General features: G+C 38.0%; 1 protein-coding gene across 1 annotated transcript in view; it reads left to right on the top strand.

Annotated features, from left to right (window-relative positions):
- STX7 (syntaxin 7) overlaps window positions 1-24,436 on the top strand; it is a 54,898-nt gene that overhangs the window by 5,681 nt on the left and 24,781 nt on the right. Inside the window, 1 exon segment of the mRNA NM_001257724.1 lies at window positions 3,749-3,899. Coding sequence (NP_001244653.1) covers window positions 3,815-3,899 — 85 coding nt within the window. The 5' untranslated portion in view covers window positions 3,749-3,814.

The raw sequence follows: 24,436 nt of genomic DNA, 5'->3' as shown, positions 1-24,436 counted from the left end.
GTTCTTCAAGTAGGTGTATTGTATTGCCATATCTCAATAAAATCACTTTATTTATATGAATTTAAGGGGTGCACATGCGGTTTTGTTACGTGGAAATATTGCATAGCGGTGAAGTCTGGGCTTTTAGTGTAACCATCACCTGAATAATGCACATTGTACCCATTAAGTAATTTCTCATCCCTCATGCTCCCATTCTTTTGAGTCTCCAGGGTCTTATTATTCCACACTCTGTCCATGTGTACACATTATTTAGCTTCCGCTTACAAGTGAGAACATGCAGCGTTTGACTTTTTTCTGAGTCATTTCATTTAAGATAATGGCCTCCAGTTCCATCTGTGTTGCTGCAAAAGACATCAGTCTTTTTTAAGGCTGAATAGTATTCCGTTGCATTTATATACACTACATTTTCTTTATCCTTTCAGGAATGTTAATAGACACCTGATGGGCACTTAGGTTGATTCCAAATCTTTACTATTGTGAATAATGCTACAATAGGCATACAAGTGCAGATACCTTTTTGGTATAATTTTTTTTTTCTTTTTGGGTAATAATGAGGTTACTGGATCAACTATTAGTTCTATTTTTAGTTCTTTGATGACTTGCCATGCTGTTTTCTATAGAGGCTGTACTACTTTACACTCTCACCAACAGTGTGTTCCTTTTTCTCTGCATCCTTACCAACATCTCTACTTGTTTGACTTTTTTTTTCTTTTTTCTTTTTTTTCTGCTCAAGATGTGTTTGTGGATGACTTTTTGATAGCCATTCTGACTGTTGTGAGATGATGTCTCATTGTGGTTTTAATTTGCATTTATCTGATGCTTATTGATGTTAAGCATTTTTCATATGCTTCTTGGCCATTTGTATGTCTTCTTTTGAAAAATGTCTATTCATGGCTTTGGCCCCTTTTTAATGGGGTTATTTGTGGGTTTTTTTTTTTTTTTTTTTTTTTGTTGAGTTTCTTGTAAATTCTGGATATTAATCTCATTGGATGTATAGTTTGCAGATATTTTTCCCCCATTCTGCAGGTTGTCTGTTCATTCTGTTTATTATTTATTTTGCTGTGCGGAAGCTTTTTAGTTTAATTAAATCTCATTTGTCTATTTTTTGTTTTGTTGCCTGTGCTTTTGAGGTCTTAGTCATAAATTCTTTGCCTAAACCAATGTCCAGAAGAGTTTTCTCTAGATTTTCTTTTAGTATTTTAATCGTTTTAGGTATTACTTTTAAGTCTTTAATCCATCTTGAGTTGATTTTTTTTTTTATATGATGACAGATAAGGGTCCAGTTTCACTCTTCCGCATGTGGCGATCCAATTTTCCCAGCACCATGTATTGAAAAGGGTGTCCTTTCCTCAGTGTATGTTTATGTCAACTTTGCCAAAAAGATCAATTGACTGTAGATGTGTGACTTGACTTCTGACTTCTCTATTCCATTCCATTGTTCTATCTGTCTGTTTTTATATGAATATCGTGCTGTTTTAGTTACTATATCCTTTTAGTATAATTTGAGGTCAGGTAATGTGATGCCTCCAGCTTTGTTCTTTTTGCTTAAAATTGTTTTGGCTATTCAAAACCTGTATTTGTTTTTTAAGTGACTTGGAGATGCATTTAAAATTGCATGGTTTCAAGGATGTCCCGGATGGTGTTGGTGTCAGTGAATCCCCATGTCTGCTCTTGTTCTGCCTGGGCCCAAGTCCAAGGCTACCTGGAAGGAAGTTTATTCCTGTCTCCCTACTGTAGTGGTCCAGCTGTCTGACTTTAGGTTTGAATTTATCCTTTTATGAAATTGCTTTTGGATCTATCTCTAGGATTTGGTGCGACCCAAAGAGCGCAGAATGGATCAACTGTACCTGAGAGGGAAATTGGAGAATATCTAAAAGCAGCCAGGGCTCTCAGGGTGGCCAGACACATTCAAAGTGCACCAGAGTTCCAGGCATGGAACCAGTACTGTTCTAACGGTCTCAACAGTACAGCTGTTGTACTTCCTGCCAACACTGTTTCTTAGAGCAAAGACACATTTCACTGTGGCTTCTCTCCCAGAAATCTTCTGTGGCCTTAGTTCTATGTGGTAGCAAGCATGGATAGCCTTGGCATCAGAATCCTGGGACTGAATCCCACCTCCACCTGTGGGTGGGTTGGGTTGCCATTACTTAATCATAATAAGCCTGCTGTTTGCTCATCATTAAAACAAGAATATGCCACTTAATTTAAGGAGGAGGAGGAGGTTGTGAAAATTAAATTAGTCTATGTGAAATACTTTTCATGTCGCAAATGTGTGAGAAATGTTAGGCCATTCCTCTCTTTCCCTTTCTGTTGTTTCCCCTTTGTCCCAGCTGTGAATCGTCTGATCCAGGGTTGACCAGGAACCTTCCCTTCCTTTAGTAAATACCATACTGCGTGTGGCCTTTCCATGTGCTCTGGGTCTCTCCACCCCAGCCTTCGTGTCGTTGCCTTTGTTGTTCTGCATACTGGTCATAACCAAGCATCCAGATCTTATGTTTCTATTTCATAAATTCTTTCTAGACAAGGGTGATGGTCATTCTTTTTGTAGCCCTTCTCATTTTAGCCTAGCACGTGATCTTTTATGGATTTGTGGGTTTTTTTTGTTGGTTTGCATTATTAGCTTTATCCTTCCTCCTAAATGACAAACTTGATTTAAGCAGATACTGTGTCAGTGTGTTTTGTTTTGTTTTGTTTTGTTTGCACCCCCACATGCTTAGTTTAATGCTGGGCATGTAGCGGGCTCTTAGTAGAGAGCTGGCTTACAAATTGACCACCAACAACTTTGCGGTATTCCAGTGCATATTCATGGAAAAGATGGAGTGGCAGTAGTTGAAATTCTTTGCTGTGCACAGTTCAGTACGCAGGGACATTCCTTTTCAACCTTCTTTCCAAACCCTGATTGGAGTGGTGTGGATTGAAGAGGCAGAGAATGTCATCTCACCTGCCTCCTGTGGCAGTATCTCAGTGTCTCTTCCATTCTGAGATGCTGGCTGCTGAAAGGGGAGAGTCATTCGTTCTCCTTCCTCTGTCAGGAAGGTTTGATAAACATTTTATATGACATTTGCTTCTCAGTAGTTGGCTCTGCTATTTCAAATTTAACCTTTTCCATTAAAATTAGAGCCCTATTACCCATACATTCCTGAGCAGGTCCTGTGTGTTTGTTAAATTAGATATTGAGGTTGGTGCAAATGTTATCGCCATTTTTACCGTTACTTTTAATGGCAAAAACCACGATTAAAAGTAATGGTAAAAACCGTGATTACTTTTGCACCAACCTAATACAGTGAAATTTCTGGGGATAGCCTGGAGTCTGTGTTCCATTTAATCAATATTTAAATGCCTGTTTGTGCTAAGAGTTGTTTTTAATATTGGAGAAAGATAAACAGCATATGGGCCCTGCCTTATAATTGTTTGGAGTTTAGTTAAGGAAAAAATATGTAAACAACTAAAATTATATACAGGAAAGGGATTTAGTAATTTTTTTCTTTAAGAGATCAAAGACGTTTTCAAAGGGAATATGCAATTTGAACCTTATTTTAATTGTTTGATGTGTTTAACATGACTCTGTCCTTTGAAGTCCAGTTTTTTTTAATAGACATGAGAGTTTTGCTATTTGATGTGTCACTTTGCCAGATTTCAACTCTATTAGATTAATCAAGTTTGTCCTTGTAACCTTACAGTTTGTTAATTTGGAAAATGTAAGCCAGTAACTTTAAAAATGTAATTGTGTGCCTTTTATATTATTTAGGTGACTGCTTAGAAAACTGCACAGCCTACCAACATCTGATGAAATTAGCGAATAAGTGCATCAGCCATGTCTTACACTCCAGGAGTTGGTGGTGACCCCGCCCAACTGGCCCAGAGGATCTCTTCCAACATCCAGAAGATCACACAATGTTGTGAGTTGAGTTTTAAATGGACTTCACTGTTTGTATCCACTCTTAACTGAACTTGGTGGAGGTTCATAAAAGGACAACTCTGACAGAGGGAGGAACATTCCTCTAACAACAGGTTTTAAAGGGCTCACACTGTTTAGAATGAATACAAGAGAATTATATTTGAGATAACACTTACTGCATTTTTCCATAGGAAGTCAGGGCCAGGCATATAATACATTATTTCATTAAATGAAATAAAGATTTAAAAGGATAATGGATTCTTATATCTACTTTAAAGCTATCTAGTTCTAGATGAGATGATGAGACCTGATGACTCAGTCTCGTAGGTTTGGAACCAGATAGCACTACCAAGGGCTTAAGGAACATAAAGCTTATTAAAAGTAAAATCTAACTGGATATGGGTTAGGTTAATCTTACGATGGGCAAGTATGTGGTACCTTATTAAGGAGCAAGAAGAACTAAAGAGGGGGAGTTTTAGTCTATTGAGGAAGAAATTATAGAAAATCAGACCTGCATTCCCCACAAATTATTCTTTGCTATACTTGTCAGAGATAGAATACCAGTAGACTGATGCAGTGTGACACTTCATTCAGAACGATTCATCGTCAGGATATGTATTAAAAAAAAATCATTATAGCAGATTTGAGCAGATAAGTTTTTTTTTTTTCGTTAACTTTGTTTTTTGTTTCTAAATTATGGCTAATCAGATACCTTGGGTAATTCAAGTCATCTTGCTCTCAGTGTTTGGCCCTCGGGGCATTACCTGAACTCTTTCATCCTTCAGAGTATGTTAATACAGTTTTATTCTTCAGCCTACTTCCTTACAAGGCTATTCTTTTTTACAGAATGTTAACACATGTCAGAAATAATGTTTTCAAATGACCATACTGTGTTTCTTTACCTAATCATTAACTCCCCAACAGCTGTTCCTCTACCTGAATGATTTAAATGAGATGCCAGTGTGTTTTAGGAGCAAAGAGAATAAAACTAGACTCTAAAAAGGTGCTGCTGTGTACAATGGTAGAAAATAACCCTTATTCTGATTTGGGTGATTTCTGGGTTTTTTACCTATTCCTGGAAGAACAAGGAAGTGCACAGTGCCAGGCACCATGTTGTCCACAGCAGGGAATATAGGAATGGTACATTGAGAACTGCTGCAGTTTGTCACAGGCCACCAGCATTGGCTCTGCTTTGCTCCTCTGGCATCAGATCTGTGCTGATGGTGGCCACAGAAGAGCCTCTTTTCTTATCTTTTCTTTTCTTTTCTTTCTTTTTTTAATGGCTCCCTTGCTGCTGGTTAGAAATAGCACTGATCTGCCCCAAGTGTATATGGCTACCTGTGCAAAAATTAAGGAAGTTTATAATTCTAATTACATATGTGGAAAATTAGGACCTTTATGCAAGAAAGGAGGCCAAGAGGCCTTCCTCCAAAGAATAGAATAAGCATCCTGTGTTGGGAAAGCTAAACAGTGTCAGGAATTGAGGATGAGGAATGACTGTCCTGTACCGAGATTGTAGAAGTAGCAAGCAGTAGGTAGTATGAAAGATACATGGATTGAAGATTGTGTGTGAACATGAACTGGAAGGAGAAAAGCATTGACTTAAATCAGGCCATGTTACCTAAGAAAGAGATCAGTTGATTCAGTGGATGAGAAGTGACAAATTGGGCCAGAGTTGAATATTTATGGCACAGTTGGTAGCTAAGTGTGTGAGTACATTTGGGGCAGTTGGAACATGTGAAGGGCTGGCGATGATACTCCACAGTCTATGTGAAGAGCTGTTAAGAAGACTGGGACTATTCATACAGGTGAAGGTACAGTTACCATCTCCAGATATTTGAATCACTGTCATGTGTGAAACAGAAGCCATATGTTCTGCGTGAACGTAGGAGCCTCCACAAATGTACAGAAGCTACAGGTAGTCAGATTTCAACTCGAGAAGGAGGAAGCGCTTTTGAATAATCCAAGTTGTTAAGGGAGAATTGCCTCCCTCAGGAAGAATGAGATTCCTTATCAATGACCAGAAAAAGGATGGTCAGATATTTCCCAGATTTGTTAATAAGAATTTTAAACATAGGAATAATGGTTCAGACTAAGAGGGTTTTAATTTTGATACTCTGTTGGGATTCATTCCACAAATAAGTTTGGGGGCACATAGTACTTGCTAGATACTGTTCCAAACTGTAGGAATGTAGCAGTAAACAATCTATAAGTTCCTGTTCTCATTGTAGTTTACACGTGTAGTAAGGAGAAATAATGAGCAACTTAATTTTCTGTAAAGAAAGTACAGTGAAAGTGAGGTGAGAGCAAGTGACCGGGGAAGCTGCCTTGACTTTAGATGGTCTTTGAGGATGAAGAGAGACTGGTAGTGAGAAGATTCAGAGAAAGGGCGTTTCAGACCGAAGGAATAACTAGTATTAAAAATTCGAAAGCAGACCTGGGCTTGAAATACTCAGAAAATAAGGAAAAGGGAAAAAGCCAGCATGGCTGAAGCACAGCATCTGGGGTAAGAGTGCCAGGAGATGAAACCAGAGGAGTCTGGTAGGTCAGCTGGGGCCTTGCAGGTCATTCAGGGAGTTTAGATTTCATTTTAAGAGGCAGTGGAAATCACTGGAGGCATTTAAGCAGGGGAGCAACATAATCAGATCTACATTGTGAAAAAATTACTTTGGCTGCTGCTTAAAAAATAGACATTGGGAGAATAGCAGGGAGGTATGCTGGTCATCACAGAGGTCTGGGGAGAGAGATGCTGGCTCGCACCAGGGTGATGGCAGTGGGGATGGAGAGAAGCAATGAGTGTATTTTGGAGGTAGAGCCAGCGGGACTTGCCGATGCATGTGGGTAGGGATGGTAGAGAAAGGAAGGAGTTAAAGATGACTCCATAGTTTTTGCATTGAGCAACCAACTAGTTGGTGGCAAGTGTGTACTGAGATGGGAGGGACTACAGTTCAGGACAAGTAGGGGAGAGTTTTGTTTTGACTAAGTATATTTTGAGATATCATTTAGATATCTAAGTGGAGATATCAAACATCTACTTTAGATACAGGAATTTGGAAGTCAGAGTGTCGTCAGAGTATAAATGGTATTTAAAACCGTGGGTGTAAAGTAATCACGTAAGAGTGAGCAAAGAGAAGAGGCCTGGAACATTAAAAAATGTTGAAATCAGGAAAGTAGCATAAAGAATCTAAGGAGTGACCTGTGAGGTAAGATAAAAATCAAGATGTGGTAGATTTCTAGAAATTAAACAAAGAATGTTTCAAGAATGAATGAGGCATTATCTGTCTCTAACGCCACTGGGAGACTAAGATAAAAGCAGATAATTGGATTTGGTAAACTGGTGACTTTGAAAATAATGTTCTCATAGCCATATTGCAAGTGTAGATGGAGGAAGGGAAGGAGAAGCACCCACTCCTTCCATTTTAAAGAGACTTTCCAGATTTCCTCCTCACCTCTGCTTATGTAATTGATCATGTGGCTATACCTAGCTGCCAGAGAGGCTGAAAACATCTTAGCAGGATTTCAGTGTGCTCACTAAAATTGGGGATTATTCTATTTGAGAAAGAAGGGTGAGAGAATCAATATTTAGTAGGCAACTAGCAGACTCTGCCGTGAAAGTAGGAAGAGGATCAAAGAAAGGGTTCCGTTTTACACTGCAACAGAGAAATTCTCGTAAGAGTATAATTGCAAAGGAAATGTTTTGAAAGTGAGAGGGCATGGGAATGGACCACTAGAAAGTGGTTCACATTTCATCCACTGTATAGAGGCGAGGCTACGTGTGGAACAGATGGAAACGTGGTGGGCAAACATAGATTTCCTGTTTGAGTGGTCTGTTCTTAAATGAAATGGGAAACAAGGTCATCAGATAGAGAATGGGAGGGAAAGAAGGGGGTTTAGCATATGTGTTGAGTATACATTTAGGATTTGGGGTAATGAATTTAGTGAAACCAGTCATCACTGTACTTTCTCTAATTTTGAGATTCAATGTCTAAATGAAGGGGAATTTAGATTAGATAAAATATTGTTAAAAATCTAACTACTGGCAAGAATGTGTACTGATAAGGGCTATGCAGAAATCACGTGGAAGTGAAAGGCAGAAGTGTGAAATTTCAGTTCAGTTTTTTCCCCATTTGGTAATGCTAATAATACTGGGTGCGACTGAATAAAATGATACTTTGCACCGCATTTAGGTTCTCTTCACACTACATTTGCAACTTTTGAAATTGTGTCAGTACAATTATCTGATTTTACAAAAGAAACCTAAAGAGGAGATGCTGTAAGGTAACCTGTAATTAGAATATGAGCAGCATCTGTTAAACTAAAGCTAAAGTCTTCTTGAGTGTTGTGGTGGGAAAGTTTATTTTCACATTAGTTTTGATGAAATAAATAAACACTTATAAAATATTAAGTTATATGTTTAGTTTATACCAAAAAAAAAAAAGAACATGGCAGTCAAGAATATTTTAAACCATTTTTTGTTAAAGATCATCTGTAGTCTTTTGAATTTGTTTCACTAGTAAAGCAGTTAAACTATATTATAAAGATAGAATTTATATTAAGCATAAAATGTTTGAATATTATAAATGTTTACATGTAAAATAGATTAGAAATGTAATTGTATTAAAATAATAAAACTGTTAAATAGTTATAACAAACTATGACTTTATTACAGGTTCTGTAGACAGTTTAAAATGATTCAGAAAATATTTTTGTCCTATGAGAGAAAGTGTTGACTCCATAACAGCCAGCAAGGCCCTCGTACCACCCACTCTCCGTCTTTTGCCCATGGCATAGACAGTCTTCTCTGTTGCTGGCCTAGCATGCCATCCAGTCTTTTTCAACCCGACGCTCCAGGCAACCATTCCAAGTAGACTGGAGTTGGCAGGCAAACAAAACTGTTTGTTATCACAGGTCTAGAAGATCATCATGCCTCTTAGAAATGCTTAGATTTAGTTTTCAAACTCTGGATTGAGATGTTCAAAAGTGACATTTTTATTAGCAACATCTATGCCCATTTACCTTCTATCATTTCTCCATATTTTCTGTCAGACATATTCCTAGCTGTGATGTATAGTATAAGGATAAGCAAGCCTTTGTGGGTTTACCTGTATGATAGGCTCGGTCGTCATATAGGTATAAGGTACCTATCATATAGGTAAACCCAGAGTAGGCGTTTTCATGGGGGCCATTCATCCTTCCCCAAACACAAACAATGTAGAAAAATATCTTAAGAACACACAGAGAAACTCCGGTTTTTAAAAGCAGCAGAATCAATATATCAAAATACATCACATAAGTAAACACGGGCTTGTTTTTTCAGACTTTTAAAAAATGGAAGTATAATGTATACATTGAGTACTAGACAAATTATTTTTGTATAGCCCAATGAATTCTCTATCATACTACCACAAATGTCAAGAAATAGGACATTATTTAGCCCCCTAAAACCCTTCTTGTGCTTACACCCCTCCATGCCCTTCAGAGATAACCAGTGTCCTGACTGTTAGCATCATTGACTAATTTTCCTTTTCTTAGTCTAATAGAATGAATAATCAAGTAGAATTATTTTTTGTTGGGCTTCTTTCATTATGTTTGTGGAATTCATCCATGTAGCTGCAGGTCATTTGTTTTCATTACTGTATAGTATTCCACATTTAAACATACCACACTTTATTTATTCTTTCTACTGTTTGTAGTGTTTCCGTTTTTTAATTTTGTTTTTATTTTTTGCTAGGATGAACAGTGCTTCCCTGAACATTGTTATATGTTCTTTTGGTGCATGTATGTGAAGGAATTGGGTTACTGGCTGATAGGATATGTGTATGTTCAGCTTTTGTGGATAACAGCTAAGCAGTGTCCTAAAGTGGTTGTACCAGATATGAGTACAGCCAGCGTATCAGAGATTTTGCTGCTCAAAGTCCTTGCCAACATTTGATGTTTACAGCTTTTTATTCATTTTAGTCATAGGTTTCTCATGATTTGCTTTTGCAATTCTCTGATTAGAATCAGAGTTTTTAGAATGTAGCTGAGTTAAAGAAATCGGTGAGATGATAGGAAACGTTTCTAATCAGGCAAGCTGTATGTGATTGCATGTACATTTCCTGAAATCGTTCAAATAGCAGTGTAAGCAGTGTAAGACCTTGAGTAATCTCTGGAGCCTTCCAGGACATGGTTTTCTCATGTGTATTTTCTGTGGGCTAGATTATGGTCTCTTCAAACTTTAACAGGCAATAATTCTAACCAAAATTTTTTAGGAGTCCCGAAACTCTTCTAACAGGTACAAGATTATTCTATGTATTGTTAAGAGGCCAATTGCCGTATCTGAATCCATCTGCATTCATGCTCATAAAACCCCATAATAGAAGAAGCCATCACACTCAAGACTAGCTAGAGTTCCACCAAGGCTTATGTATTATTTTTAAGTGTTAGGAGATGGTAAAGTTGGGGCACAGAGGTTTGAATCCTGTCAGAATTAATTTTGTATTGAAGGAAACTGGTGAATAGAAATGAGAATAGCTGACTGTGAAACACAGTCCTTGAGATAAAAATTTCCCTAACCCCTAAATAACATAGTAAGCCTTTCCACTTGTGCTAATGTGAATTCTTGCATGTATTTCTTTTTAAAATAATAACCTGAAAGAGGAAGATGTAGTGTGACTAAAGTTGGAAAGTGAATAAAACGGATATATTGGAAACATAAAATCTACTCATCAGAGTTTATGAGTATAGAAGGTTCTGCTAAAATATGCATCATGTATCACATGGGCTTGTGTATGTGTGTTTTTTCCAGAAAATTTGGAAAGACAGAACCTTCTGGGGCACATAAAGTATGAACGTAAGCTTATAAGTGCTAAGAGAAGGTGACTGAAAAATATTTTTGTTGAATCTTCACTTGTATCATTTTTAATCATATCTCTCCTACAGATCACAGACTTCAGTTTAAAATCGAAACAGATGCTGTTGGTTTCTCTGTGTTGTAATTAGCTTCCCATGCTGCGAGTGTACATTTCAAACTTGTTTATTAAGAATTGGTGCATGGCTCCTGTCCCCATAAGGTTCTTATGACTTTGAGATGAAATTAAAAGTCTATATAAAAGTGTGAGCCCTTTTGTTACTTTTGAGAATGATCACAGTTCTTTTAATTAGTTAGGGTCTGGTGAAGGGGACACTTGTTTTTGCATTTTAACACATGACTGCACAAAAGGGAAACTAATATTATCAGCCTTTTTTTTTTTTTTTTTTTTTTTGTGCCAGAGCAAATATTTTTTAAAAAAAGGAGCTCTAGTTCTGAGAAATTAATAAATTTATTGGAACCATATATTTACTCAGGAATTAAGAATGTTTCCTTTTTTTCGGGGTAGTCTGTTGGTGGGATGGAAAGGCAGCTTATTAGAGGAAAAAGAGTTGAAAAATTGTCTCTTCCCCCTTCCTAAAATGCTGTTTGAGGTATTTATGTCTGAGATCGCACATCTGAAAATATGTGGTGGGTGATTTTTTTCCCCGCCTTAGAGGAGAAAAACTTCAGTAGTTTTTATTTCATTGTGATTTTCTTCATGCCTAAGATGCTGACATAAAGCAGAGATAGATGTGAAGGTTAATATCTTATCCAAGGAAATTTTAACAGTGTGACAACTTTTCTTCTCTTCAGTGACTTTTCCTATATGACTCAACATGGTGTTTATGGCCAGATATGAGTGAATTCTTTGTTTTATGAACTAAATCTTTAAGACGTGGCTCCAGGATGCTTCAGGGAGCTTTATCCCTCACTCTCCTGTCTGTGAACCATACACATGCTTCTGCCCTTGGTTCCAACCCCAAACCATAGTAGTGGATGTCTTCCTTCCCCGTATTCAATGTAAGTGTAAATCTTAGTGGTTCTACTGGTCAAATCTGTGTCTCTCCATCTCTGCCATTATCACATATGCCCAAGCTGCTGCTATTTCTTTGAATGACTGCAGTCTCCAAATTGTTCTCCTCACTTCCATTCCCGCCTATTTCAGTCTTCTCCAAATAGTTGCCAAGGTAAACTTGTAAAACTATAAATCAAATCATGTCATCCTATAGCTTGAAAGGCAACAGTTACTTCTGTGGCTTTTATAATCAGATATAAATCCCCACCGTGCCCCACAATATCCCCAAGATCTGATCCCTGCCCCCACTTGTCAACTACCACTCTGTCCCATGGTGCTGCTCTACTGCTCCACATTCCACCAGGTAGATCTTCTTTCTGCTTAGTGAACAGTCAGCTCATCCTCACCTCAGGGCCTTTGCACTTGCTCCTCTTCTGCTTCAGACATCTTCCCAGATCTGCATGTAACTGGTTCCTTTCTGGCATTCAGGTCTCGGGGCCCAAAGCTCACTTCCTTAGCAGTGTCTTCCTTGCCTTATCGTTTTGCTTCCTCCAGTCATTCTTTTTCTCATTAACCTGTTTTGTTTTTATAATGCCTTTTACCAGTAAATTAAAGTACTGTTAGTGTTTACTTATTTTTTGACTTTCCTGCTAAAATCTTGGCCCCCAGAGATAAAAAGCTTAATATATCTTGGCTACAAAAGTATTTACACATAATTTTATTCTTTCATTTTTTTAATGAAATTGAGATCACACTATACAGGTTTTTTGGTGCTTACTTTTTTTTCTCTTCTTATTGGTTGCTTACTTTTTTTATGTGGTTATGCCATGCGTCATTTAATTAATTCTCCATTAACAGACATTTTGTCCTAGGTGTATATGTTTAAAAACCTGAGAACTTAACCATTTGTGTTGCCTCCACAAATGACTCCTCTGAGTTCTCTGTAGATAAAGTGTCATGGTGACCATGTGATAAAAATCCCCATACGTCTGTTTTGATACTACATTTATTTAAGAATTTCTGTAATAATTATTAGTTTTTTTCCAGCATAATCTATGCTCAGTAATTGTGTGACAGGGTAGCTTCTCTTTGATTACACATATTCGTTACTTGTGTAGTGGCTACTCAACTGCCCTGTGAGGCTATCCCTCTGTACATTTTGGTTGATTTGGTGCTGAAGTAGGAATCGAACAGTATGAGTTAGGCTTGGCATTTAGTTTTGGTTTCCTGTAGTGATTTTGGCAATCGTCACCCTCATCTCTTTGATCCCTTTTTGTTGTTTTGACCAATTACTGAACAGTGTTTTTATTAAACAGTGTATTAGTCCATTCTCACGTTGCTAATAAAGACATACCTGAGACTGGGTAGCTTATAAAGAAAAAGAGGTTTAATGGAGTCACATTTCCACGTGGCTGGGGAGGCCTCACAATCATGGCGTAAGACGAAGGAAGAGCATAGGGACTTCTTACATGGCTGCGGGCAAGAGAGGACTTGTGAAGGGGAACTGCCCTTTATAAATCCATCAGATCTCATGAGACTTATTCACTATCTTGAGAACAGCACAGGAAAGACCTGCCCTCATCATCCAATTACCTCCCACTGGGTCCCTCTCACAACATGTGGGAATTGTGGGAGCTACAATTCAAGATGTGGTTTGGGTGGGGACATAGCCAAACCATGTCAAACAGTGATTGCCCTTTATACTTAATCCAAACTGGGTGTTTTTTTTTAAGAAGCAATTATTAATTTGTTTGCCTATTAGTTGTTTAGGAGAAACTAAAAGTCATACAAGGTATTATTCTGCAAGTCTTGGTACATTTATTTTTCCTACTCTTCTTTCTCATTATAGTATCATTATCATGATCATTATTTGAAGTTATGTATTAATGATATTGAGTATGGCCACCCACTTCTTTAAGATAGTTTGCCTTTTATTCCATATAAAGTCAAAGTAAATGCCCACAGACATCACCAAGATCCTGTCCTAGTCTACTGCTTGGGAGCCTTCAACAAATATCCAGCCAAGGCCGCTTATTTGTGAATACCCAGTTCACTACCTTGCTGCTGGGCATGGGAGGAGAGTGGGGGCAGGGTGGCCCAAGTACATCCAGTGATTTTAGTTGTATGGTATTTCCTATATACCCTGCTTTGTTCAGTAATCTCTTTCTGGAAGATATGTAAGCTAGTATTTTTAAACTATTTTTAATTGTTTACTCTGTGCCTTGTATTAGGTATCTTTTATTCCTTTCTTTGTGCGTTGTTTTTGATCTTCCAGTCACCCTGGTCAGGTGAGAAAATTTAGGTTTGGAGTGGTTGTCACTTGCTCAAGTTTGTACAGCTGTTAAGTGGCAAGGCTGGTATTTGAGCCCAGGAGAGTCTGGTTCATATAACACGGTGCATTTGGATCATGCTGTATATTTTACCAGGGTGTTACTTGTGCATTTATGTTCATTCCTGCATGAGTATTTATTAAACACCTGTGACGTGCTAGGGACTGTCTGGATGCTAAAGGTATGTCATTGAATAAAATAAAAATATCTGCCTTTATGGAGTGAATCTTTAGTGAGAGAAGACAGACATAAGATAAATAAATAAGTAAATTATGTAGTATGTCAGAAGGAGATGTTAAGTGTTACGAAAAGAAACAATGACAAAAAACATACCGGCAAGGATCCAGTGTGCTGGAGAGGGGTTTGCATTTGACAGATAGGGTGCATGGGGAGTCGGGATGGACTGTACTGAGGAGTTCCTTGTTGAGCACACGTTTGAAGGAAGGAAGGGAATGTGTCCCACAGTATCTAGGGAAAGAGTATTTTCGATGGGGAAATAGCATATCCTTGGGCTGTCAGATGTAAGCACCCCTGGCCTTCAGAGGAATGGAGAGGAGGAAGGAGAGAGAGTTGGGACCAGGTCAGGTAGGGCCTTGCAGGCTGGTGTAAGGACTTTTACTCTGGGTGGAGCCAGGGTTGCGGGGAGGGGAGTGCAGTGCTGGTGCAGAGGCAGTGCAATGTTGGACTCAACCAGAGTTTTAGATTTTGTCAAGTGGTTAAGAAGGGAGAGAGGGGCTTAAGATACATGCAAGAGACTGGGTATGATGACTGACTCCAGAGTTTAAGTTGGGTAAGGAGTGAGTGAAGACATTGGAGGTGAGGAAGCATGGCAAAGTGGCAGGATCAATGGATGGCAGGTTGGAGTTGGGGCCAGGAGAGTGAGCTGGACATGCAGGTGATTTGTAAGTAGATTGCCTGAAACCAAGATTATGAAAGAGTGACAGTTCCTAGTAATGAGAAGGTGTTTGATGGGATCTTGGAGTGTGTGGCTCAGGGAGGGTGGAGGACAGAATCATTTCAATAGGAGACATGTGCAAAGAATGGAGGCCAGCCAGGATGGTGGAAGGATCGTCAACCTGTGGATTGAAATCACAAAAAAATTAAGACAGGAGTCATATTGGACAGAATGGCAGCGAGCCAGGAACTACAACCAGTGAAGAGTGAGGGGTGGCCCGAGGAACCAGGAATGACTAACCGTGCAGTGGGTGGTGATCATGGGGACTGACGTGTTCTGTGTGTCTGTCTGTTGTTGTGCTCCTTTTCATGGGGCCTTTATTTTTGAATTTGTCCTTCTTTTGTGAGTTCCTCCAGTCTCTAGTTTGTCAGTGCATGCATGTTATCTGGCCGTCTCTGAGGAGTTCTTTTGTGATCTTCCTTTACACTGTGATTGCTTCATTGAGTTGTTTTTTTTTTTTTTTTTTTTTTAAATCCTGTGGGTATTTTGGGGTATAATTTTTACCATATTCACTTTGTGGCAACATGTTTTCCTGCTGCGAGTTCTCTTAGGGAGTTTTACTGTTCTTTTCCACATTTTAAAATAGTCTTTTGTGTGGTTACTCTCCCCATTTTTTTTTTTTTTTTGTTTTTCAGTGGAATGAGTTTGATTTTCCTGGCAGGAGATTACAGTGGAGGGAGAGGGAAGTGCCAGTTTCTCTGCTCAAGGGCTCCATTCTCTCTGCTGTGCTGTGCTGTGCTGCCCTGGCGGGACTGTTTCTTTCCTCCTCTGCCTCTCAGCACCTAGCCTGGTGTAGGAGGGCTTCCTGCTCCATCCCTGATGTCATCCCAATCACTTCATCAGCCCCAAGATGCACAGACACCTCTTTCCAAGGTGTTCCCCTGGTTTTTGAGAAGGGTCGGCAGCCCACGGCCGCATGAATCTGTTCTGTGTCTCCTTTTCCCACCTCCAGCACAGTCCCGGGTGCTTCTCAGCCCTGCTTCTGCCCATTCCCAGCTCCGGGTGGGATCGACTCTTCTGATGATTTGCTGGTGACAGTGTGGAGCTCTGCAACCCCGGTTATTCTCCGCCGCACCCATACGGCTTCCTGCTCAGGACCTGCTATTTTCTGTTGCTTTTGGCCATATTTACACGTTTTCGAGAATTTGACCGTATTTACACATTTTGTGTTAATTTCTCTGAAATGTAATTTTTGTGGCTTTTCTCCCTGCTCCCCCATTCTATAATATGCCTTGAGGAGGGAAGAAGGAGGAATATTCAGAAACATGCTTCTACTGTGTTTCTATAAGAAGCAGAAATCGATTTTCAGTGTTTTAGATACAGCTGTCAGCATGTGTTGGCAGTTAGAACTGATCAGAAATGACTGAAGTAAAAGGTTTGGGAATCGTGCTTGTAAACTGAGGGGAACTCGCGACAAGAGTTCAGCTGCTTTTGCAGCAGTCGGAGAATTATTGGGCCCTCGAGTGGGTGACAGGAAGGAAGCTCATCATGATGGGCAAAAGATGTGTCAGCGGGGTTGGGGAACTGCAAGGCGCAGGGCCTCACCACTGCGCAATCCTTACCTGTTTGCTTCTTACACAAATCACATTTTCATGGAACCGTTGTTGCTTCTGATTCCAGACTACCTCAGAGCAGGTAAACTGAGCAGGTCCATGTGAAAAATGTTAGGGTGAATAAATTTGCTAAAAGACCCAGCCTGTAATGTTCCAGCCATCTAGAAGTCCACATTGTTGTTTACATACAATTTTAGATGACTTGTTTTTGTACTTTATTTTTAAGAACTGTGCCCTCAGATTTAACCCTTTATTAATCTACAGTAGCTTTAAAATGCCCCAAATTTCCACTGATTTGACCTTTATGCCTTTCTACCTTTAAAGTATCTGGGAAGAAAACCAATGACAAAGTGAAAATTAAATGTGTTGTAAATTTGAGATTGCTTTGTGGAAGCGGGCTATGCCTTCGGATATTCTGTGCTGGGAAGGGGAGCACAGGAAGCCAGTGTAGTTGGGCCCTGCGGGTGGACACTCTCCATTGAGCTTCCAGCCTCGAGACTCATCCTTTAGAAGATCCTTCTCCATCTCCCTTCCCACCCCTTCTTGTCTCTGCAGTTTGGATCAGTGCTTTTGCTCACAAAGAAGACACGTGTTCTCTTCAGGTCATAAGACAGACCATGAGATATGCTGATGCTAGAGGGGAGAAGCCAAAATTGTTTTAGTAGCCATCCTTCAGATTCTCCAGGAAATTTTTCCACTTGTGATATGCTTTTTAGAGTTTTAATACACTTTTCTTGTTTTTTTCTTGATACAAGAAATAGATAGATGTGGATATTTCTAATGATACATTTTTCTCTGCACATTGTACCGTATAACGAACCCGGATCCTAACTCTAATTGTCCAAGACTTATTAGTAATAACATCTTGTACTTTTATTCTTAGATCTTTATCTATGCTATTTCTAAAATGTTTATATATATATATTTATATATATATATTTGTGTGTGTGTATATATATATATATATTTTTTAAGAAAGAGTCTCCCTCTGTCACCTAGGCTGGAGTGCAGCAGCACAATCTTGGCTCACTGCAACCTCCTCCTCTGGGTTCAAGCTGTTCTTGTACTTCAGCCTCTCGAGCAGCTTGGACTACAGGGATGTGCCACCATGCTTGGCTAATTTTTGTATCTTTAGAAGAGATGGGTTTTCGCCATGTTGGCCAGGCTGGTCTCAAACTCCTGGCCTCAAGTGATCTGCTTACCTTGGCTTCCCAAAGAGCTGGGATTACAGGCATCAGCCACTGTGCCTGGCCTATATCATCTTGTTTAATACTCCAAACCAAAGATGGAGGGCTTGATAGATGAGGAAAGATTGGAGTCTAAAACAGAGTTTGTTTCTTTTAATATTTAGGGGTTTTTTTCTAGTCCTGTTTTAAATATGTCACTTACATGCAACTACTAGATACATGTCACTGTCACGTAGTAGCTGACTCCTCCCTCCCAATTATGGGCTATAACTATCTTGTGTCAATTGATATTTATCATCTCTACAGTTCTTATAATTATATCATAGATTATTAAGTATTAGCACTCAAGTATGGTTCACATTAGATAGTTAAGCAATGTAAATAAGAAGCTGAACACTTAAAAAAGGTGACAGGACTCCCCCATAAGACAGCTTCAAAATACATGGAGCAGAAGCTGACAAAACTGCAAGGAAAAATAGACAAAGCTGCAATTATGGCTTTCAATACCCCTGTCTGAATAATTGATAGAACAAGTAGATACCAAATCAGGATACAGAAGATTGAAAGTACTAATCAACCTTGATAGTGACAGCCATTTATACAACAGTCTATTCAACAACAGCAGAACACACATTTTTCTCAAGTGCACCCAGAACATTTATTAAGAGAGACTATATTCCTGGCGTTAAGCAAGAGTTTCAGCAAACTTTAAAGATTCAAGTCATACAAGATCTATTCCTTGACTACAGTGAAATTAAATTAGAACTCAGTAACAGAAAGATCCCTGGAAAATCCCCAAATGTTTGAAAACTAAACACATTTCAGATAAGCTGTGGATCAAAGAGAAGGCCAAACAGAGGAATTGGAAAATATTCTGAAGTGAATGTAAATGAAAGCATCATATATCAAAATTTGTTGGATAGTATTAACTCAATACTTAAGGGAGCACTAAACACCTGCATTAGAAAAGAAGACAGGTCTCAAATCATGACCTCAGTTTTCACACTAAGAAATTTAGTAAAAACAACTGAAATTACAAAGTCAGCAGGAAAAAGGAAATTCAAATCATAGTGGAAATCGAAGGGGGAAAAAAATCAATGAAACCAAAAGCTATTTCTTTGAGATCAATAGAACTGATAAACCTCTAACCAGACTGAATATGAAAAAAATAGAAGAAACAAATTACTGATATCAGGAATGAGAGAGATGATCTATTACAAATTCTACATATTTTTATATGTAAAAATCTATACATATTTACATCTATTCCATACATTACAGAATCTGTCATTTATTTAAAGGATTTTTTTTCCTTTGAAATGGTTTTTATTTTTTTTTTTTACTTTAAGTTCTGGGACAGATGTGCAGAATGTACAGGTTTGTTACATAGGTATACATGTGCCTTGGTGGTTTGCTGCATCTACTAACCCGTCATCTCGGTTTTAAGCCCCACATGCATTCAGCATTTGTCCTAAGGCTCTCCTTCCCGTGCTGTCCATCCCCCTACAGGCTCCGATGTGTGATGTTCCCCTTCCTGTGTCCATGTGTTCTCATTGTTCAACTCCCACTTATGAATGAGAACATGCAGTGTTTGCTTTTCTGTTCCTGTGTTAGTTTGCTGAGAGTGATGGTTTCCAGCTTCATCCATATCCCTGCAAAGGACGTGAACTCGGTTGTTTTTTTTTTTTTTTTTTTTTGTGGCTGCAGTTAAGGGAATATTATAAACAACTTTATGACAATAAAGTTGACATCTTAGATGAAATGGATAAATTCCTTGATAGACACAAATTATCAAAGTTCACTCAAAATAAGTCAGTAACCTGCCTGGCTCTATATCAAGCAAATTGAAATTACAACTTAAAACTTTCTCACAAAGAACCAGACTCAAATATCTTCACTAGTGTATTCTATCAAATATTTAGCTAATTGTACACAAACTGTTTCAAAAAATTGAAGACTTCATTTTATCAGGTCAGTATAATCCTTATATTGAAACCAGATAAAGACAGTAAAAGAAGAGAACACTAGGCTGGGTGCAGTGGCTCATGCTTGTAATCCCAGCACTTTGAGAGGCCAAGGCTGGTGAATCACCTGATGTCGGGAGTTCAAGACCAGTCTGGCCAATATGGTGAAACTGTCTCTACTAAAAACACAAAAAATTAGCCGGCAGTGGTGGTGGGCACCAGCTACTTGGGAGACTGAGGCAGGAGAATCGCTTGAATCCGGAGTGGGAGGTTGCAGTGAGCTGAGGTCACGCCACTGCACTCCAGGCTGGGTGTGACAGAGTGAGACTGTGTCTCAAAAAAACAAAACAAAAAACAGAAAAAAAAAAAAAAACTACATATCAATTTCATCTCATGACATAAATGCAAAAAATTTAAACAATTTAATCAAATCCACCAATATTTTAAAAGGATATAACAAGTGGAGTATATCCCAGGAATTCAGGGTTGGTTTAATATTCAAAGAGCAATCATTGTTGTTCATTATATTAACAAACTTAAAAAGAAAACCTATATAATCATCTCATTAGATGCAGAAAAAGTATTTGAGAAATTCTACTTCTATTCCTAACAAAAATTATCAGTAAACTAGGAGTAGAAGTGAACTCTTTAACGTGACAAAAGAGCATCTATGAAAACTTACAGTGTCACACTTAATGGTGAAAGACGAATGCTTTCCTTTATAAGATCAGGAACAAGACAGGGATGTCTGCCCTCACCACTTCTATTCAGAATTGTACTGGAGGATCCAGCTAGTGCAGATGGATAATATAAACAAATAAAAGGTCTTCACATTGGGAAAAGAATTAAAACCATTTGTGTTCACAGACATAAATGTCTAGAATATCTGATGGAATCTACAATTTAAAAAAAATTACTAGAACAAAAAGTCAATTTAGTAAGGTTGCAAAATATATGATCAATGTACAAAAATAAATTGTATTTCTCTATACTGACAATGAGCAATCAAAATACAAATTTGAAATTTAAAAAGCTGGCATTTACAATAACATCAAACATTATGAAATACTTGGGGGCAAAATAAGTGAAATACGTGAACACTGAACAATACAAAATATTGCTGAAATTAAAGAAAACCTATACGATTGGGAAGATATACCTTGATCATGCATCAGAAGACAGTATTGTGATTTGAACGGACACTTCAACAAAGAAGATATTCAGATGGCAAATAGCACATATTTGCCATCTCAACTAAGGATGTTTGGATACTCAACATCCTTAGTTATTAGGAAAATACAAATTAAACACACAGATACCACTATTAACCTATTTGGCAAAATTTAAAAGACTGAGCGTACCAAGTACTGGAGAGGATGTTGAGGAACAGAAGCTTTCATACACTGCTGGTGGAAGTGTAAAATGGAACTGCTTTGTCAAATAGTTTGGCTGTTTTAAGAAAGCTAAATGTAACATCTATTGTACCATCCAGCCATTCTACTCCTGTTTATTCACACATAAAAATTAAATATATGCTGATATAAAGACTTGTAGACAGATACTACTAGGAGCTTTATTTGTAATGGACAAAAACGGGAAACAACACAAAGGTCCATCAATAGGTGAATAAACAAATTGTGTTGTATCATCCAGTGGAATACTCAGCAATAAAAGGAATGCACTATTGATATACAGAGCATGGATGAATCGTAAAATAAGTAGGCTAACTTAAGCCAGACGCCACACTTTTTCAAAAAAGAGTAAATACTTTGTGATTTCGTTTATATAAAACTTCAGAAAATGCAAAATAACGTAAAGCAACAGAAAGCATGTTAGTGATTGCTTGGTGATGAAGGGAGGAAGCAACAGATATATGCAGGAGGGAGGAAATTACAAACTACAACAAGGAAACTTTTTGAGGGTGAAGAATCTAATAACTGTCTTAAGTGTGATGATGGTTTTACAGATGTACACATATGTGCAAACTTGTAAAACTGTAGTTTATATATTTGCAGTTTGTCAGTTGTACCTCAATAAAGTGGCATTTTATTAAAACAATGTTAATAAGAATATTCTTATTAATTCATTTCTGACCTTCAAGAGAACAACAGACTCTGTTGAACTCTTGCTATATCCGGTACACGGTGCCTACCTGTATTGTTCTTGGTTAAAGTTTATGACAACTGAGAAATAGGTGCTTTCTCACTGTTGAAGCAATTGTAGCTTGGGGACATTAGGTAAATTGTCCAGGGTCAGCCCAGGAAGAAGTGAGATAAGGTTTCCAAATCAGGCTTTCTGGCTCCAACTGTGCCTGCTGGTCAGCCTTCAATTGTACTTCTTCCTCAGTGTGATGTGGCTAAGTCTGTGTTGGAATCTCAAAGTCACTTGTCCAGGGATTTTACTAACCATTATTTTTTTCTATGTTTGGCTGTTACAAGTTGGTTATTTTATGTTGAAAACATGTTTTCTGCTAAAATTGAAGACAGCTATTCTTAGTTATTTGGAGACAGTTCTTTGAAGGTACTCTGTGTGTGTGTTAGGTTGATCTGCCATGCCGCCACAGCCTGGCCAGTCTCATTTGTCAGACAGCATCCATTCGCTGGTGAACTCTGACAGGTGGTAACATTATGTATTAATAGCCTCTGATACCAAATTCAGCCTACAATTTTATGACAAACTATTCTTTACTGTAAAGCTTTTTTTCTTAAATAGTCCACTAGATGGCAGCAGATCCATGTGGAATAGAATGGGTCTTCATTGCTGTAGATGAAGAGCCAGAAATGGGACACTGTTTTGTTTTTGATGACCCAGTAGTGCCTCATTTTCGGATGTGTAGGAAATGGTATTCTTTTTCTGTTATGAAAAAGTGTAACATACTCTTTGAAGTCACGTCTGTGGAAGTGAGTAGTGGTACAGATAGTTCAAAATTGTAGATAATGCAAAAATAATTTTTTCTTTGTATTCTCATAGAGACACATGTTGATTTAATCCTATCTGTATGCATTAGATGAACTTTTCTTCAAGAAACTGTTTATGCTTAAATAATTCTTTTTATGGTTGGAAAAACTGCAGCTTGTTTCATGAGTTTTTTTCTTTAATTGGACCTAGGCCGATCAAAATAGAAGATGACTGTCCTATAAATTCATAGCACCTAAGGCTAGATAATGAAGTGAAATCCTACAGACTGGACTTGGGAGAAAATAGGAGGATTATTTATTTTTCCAGATCACCATACTGCTTGTCATCTGACTAGAAACCTCTTATCTCCCTTTCTCTAAGCTTATTTTTCTCAAGCATTTTTGAATATGGTCAATTGGGGCGTGGCAGAAGATCCTGTGAACCCACATATCCTACTATCCATGCCTTCTAGAAGAGGAAGAACTTAGGAGATAGCCAAAAACCAGAGAGTCATAAAATAATAGAGTGCTAACAATATTTTTGCAGCAAATATGCTATAAAAATGCTTATCCAAAGCAATGAAAACGTATTTTGTTTCTAAATTAGTATAAGAGCAACAGATGAAAATGAAGTACTCAAGCCAACACCTATGATGGGTGAATAACATATTCTGAGAATTAAAGAAATTCAACTCAGTGTACATGCATGCATGTTCAATGGAAATTTTGTAACATTGTTAAATATTTTACTAGATAGACTTAACAATATAGTGACTACAGCAGATCCTCCATTTCCGTGGGTTCTGCATGGATTCAACCAACCATGGAACAAAAATATTCAGAAAAATTTAAAAAATAAAAAATACAAATAAAACCCAGCACACTATAACAATTTACATATCATTTATTTTATATTAGGTATTGTAAGTAATGTAGAGATGATATTCAGGAGGATGCGCATAGGTTATATGCAAATACTCTGCCATTTTGTATTAGAAACTTGAGCATCTGTGGATTTTGTTATCTGTAGGAGGTGGATGGAGGGAGGCATGGAACCAATCCTCTAGGGATAGTGAAGGATGACAGTACATTCAAATAACATGCCAAGTTGAGTTTTTAAATACAAGGTTTTAGTAATTTTTAATAATTGAGGACAAGGACCGGCCAACTTTCCCTGTAAAGGGCGGACACTTTTAGACTTTCTTGCATTTTCTTTTTTTTTTTGTTAACCCTTTCAAACTGTAGCAACAGTTCTTAGCTTGGAAGTCTATACGAAACTAGGTTTCAGGCTCTACGGGCCATAATTTGTTGACCCTGGTGTAGGAGGGTAATGCTAGTTGTATATAAAATGAAGTCTCTGGAATCTTGGCAGTTCATAAAACCCGGAGAAAGAGCAGGCATTTCTTTCTTGATCACTTTCAGCTGGAAGAAGGACCCTTGTGATCCACTGCCGGACCTAAACTTACTTTGAGCGCTGCTGGAAACCTCTAAACATCTCAGTTCAACTCCTTCAGTTTACTTTTTCAATCTAGACACACTTATTTTTTCTTTGTTTGCTTTGTCAACTGTCACACACCTGGATTATGAAATAATGTGTTTTAACGTCTTTTACTTTCAGTTCTTTTAATACACTGAAAAAAGTTTTTTGAAAACCAAGAAATCTACATTCTAACCCTAGCTCTTCTAATAAATAGCTATAGTTGTTGGAACAAGTTAGTTATTCTGTCTGGTTCTCAGCTTCTTTGTTTATAAAATAGGATTGAACTAATACCATATAATATTTCTTCCAAATTTGATTTAGTAGT

Source organism: Macaca mulatta, chromosome 4, assembly GCF_049350105.2.
Source record: "Macaca mulatta isolate MMU2019108-1 chromosome 4, T2T-MMU8v2.0, whole genome shotgun sequence".
NCBI lineage: Eukaryota > Metazoa > Chordata > Mammalia > Primates > Cercopithecidae > Macaca > Macaca mulatta.
Note: the sequence above shows the minus strand (reverse complement) of the source record. Positions and strands in the feature narration are given on the sequence as shown.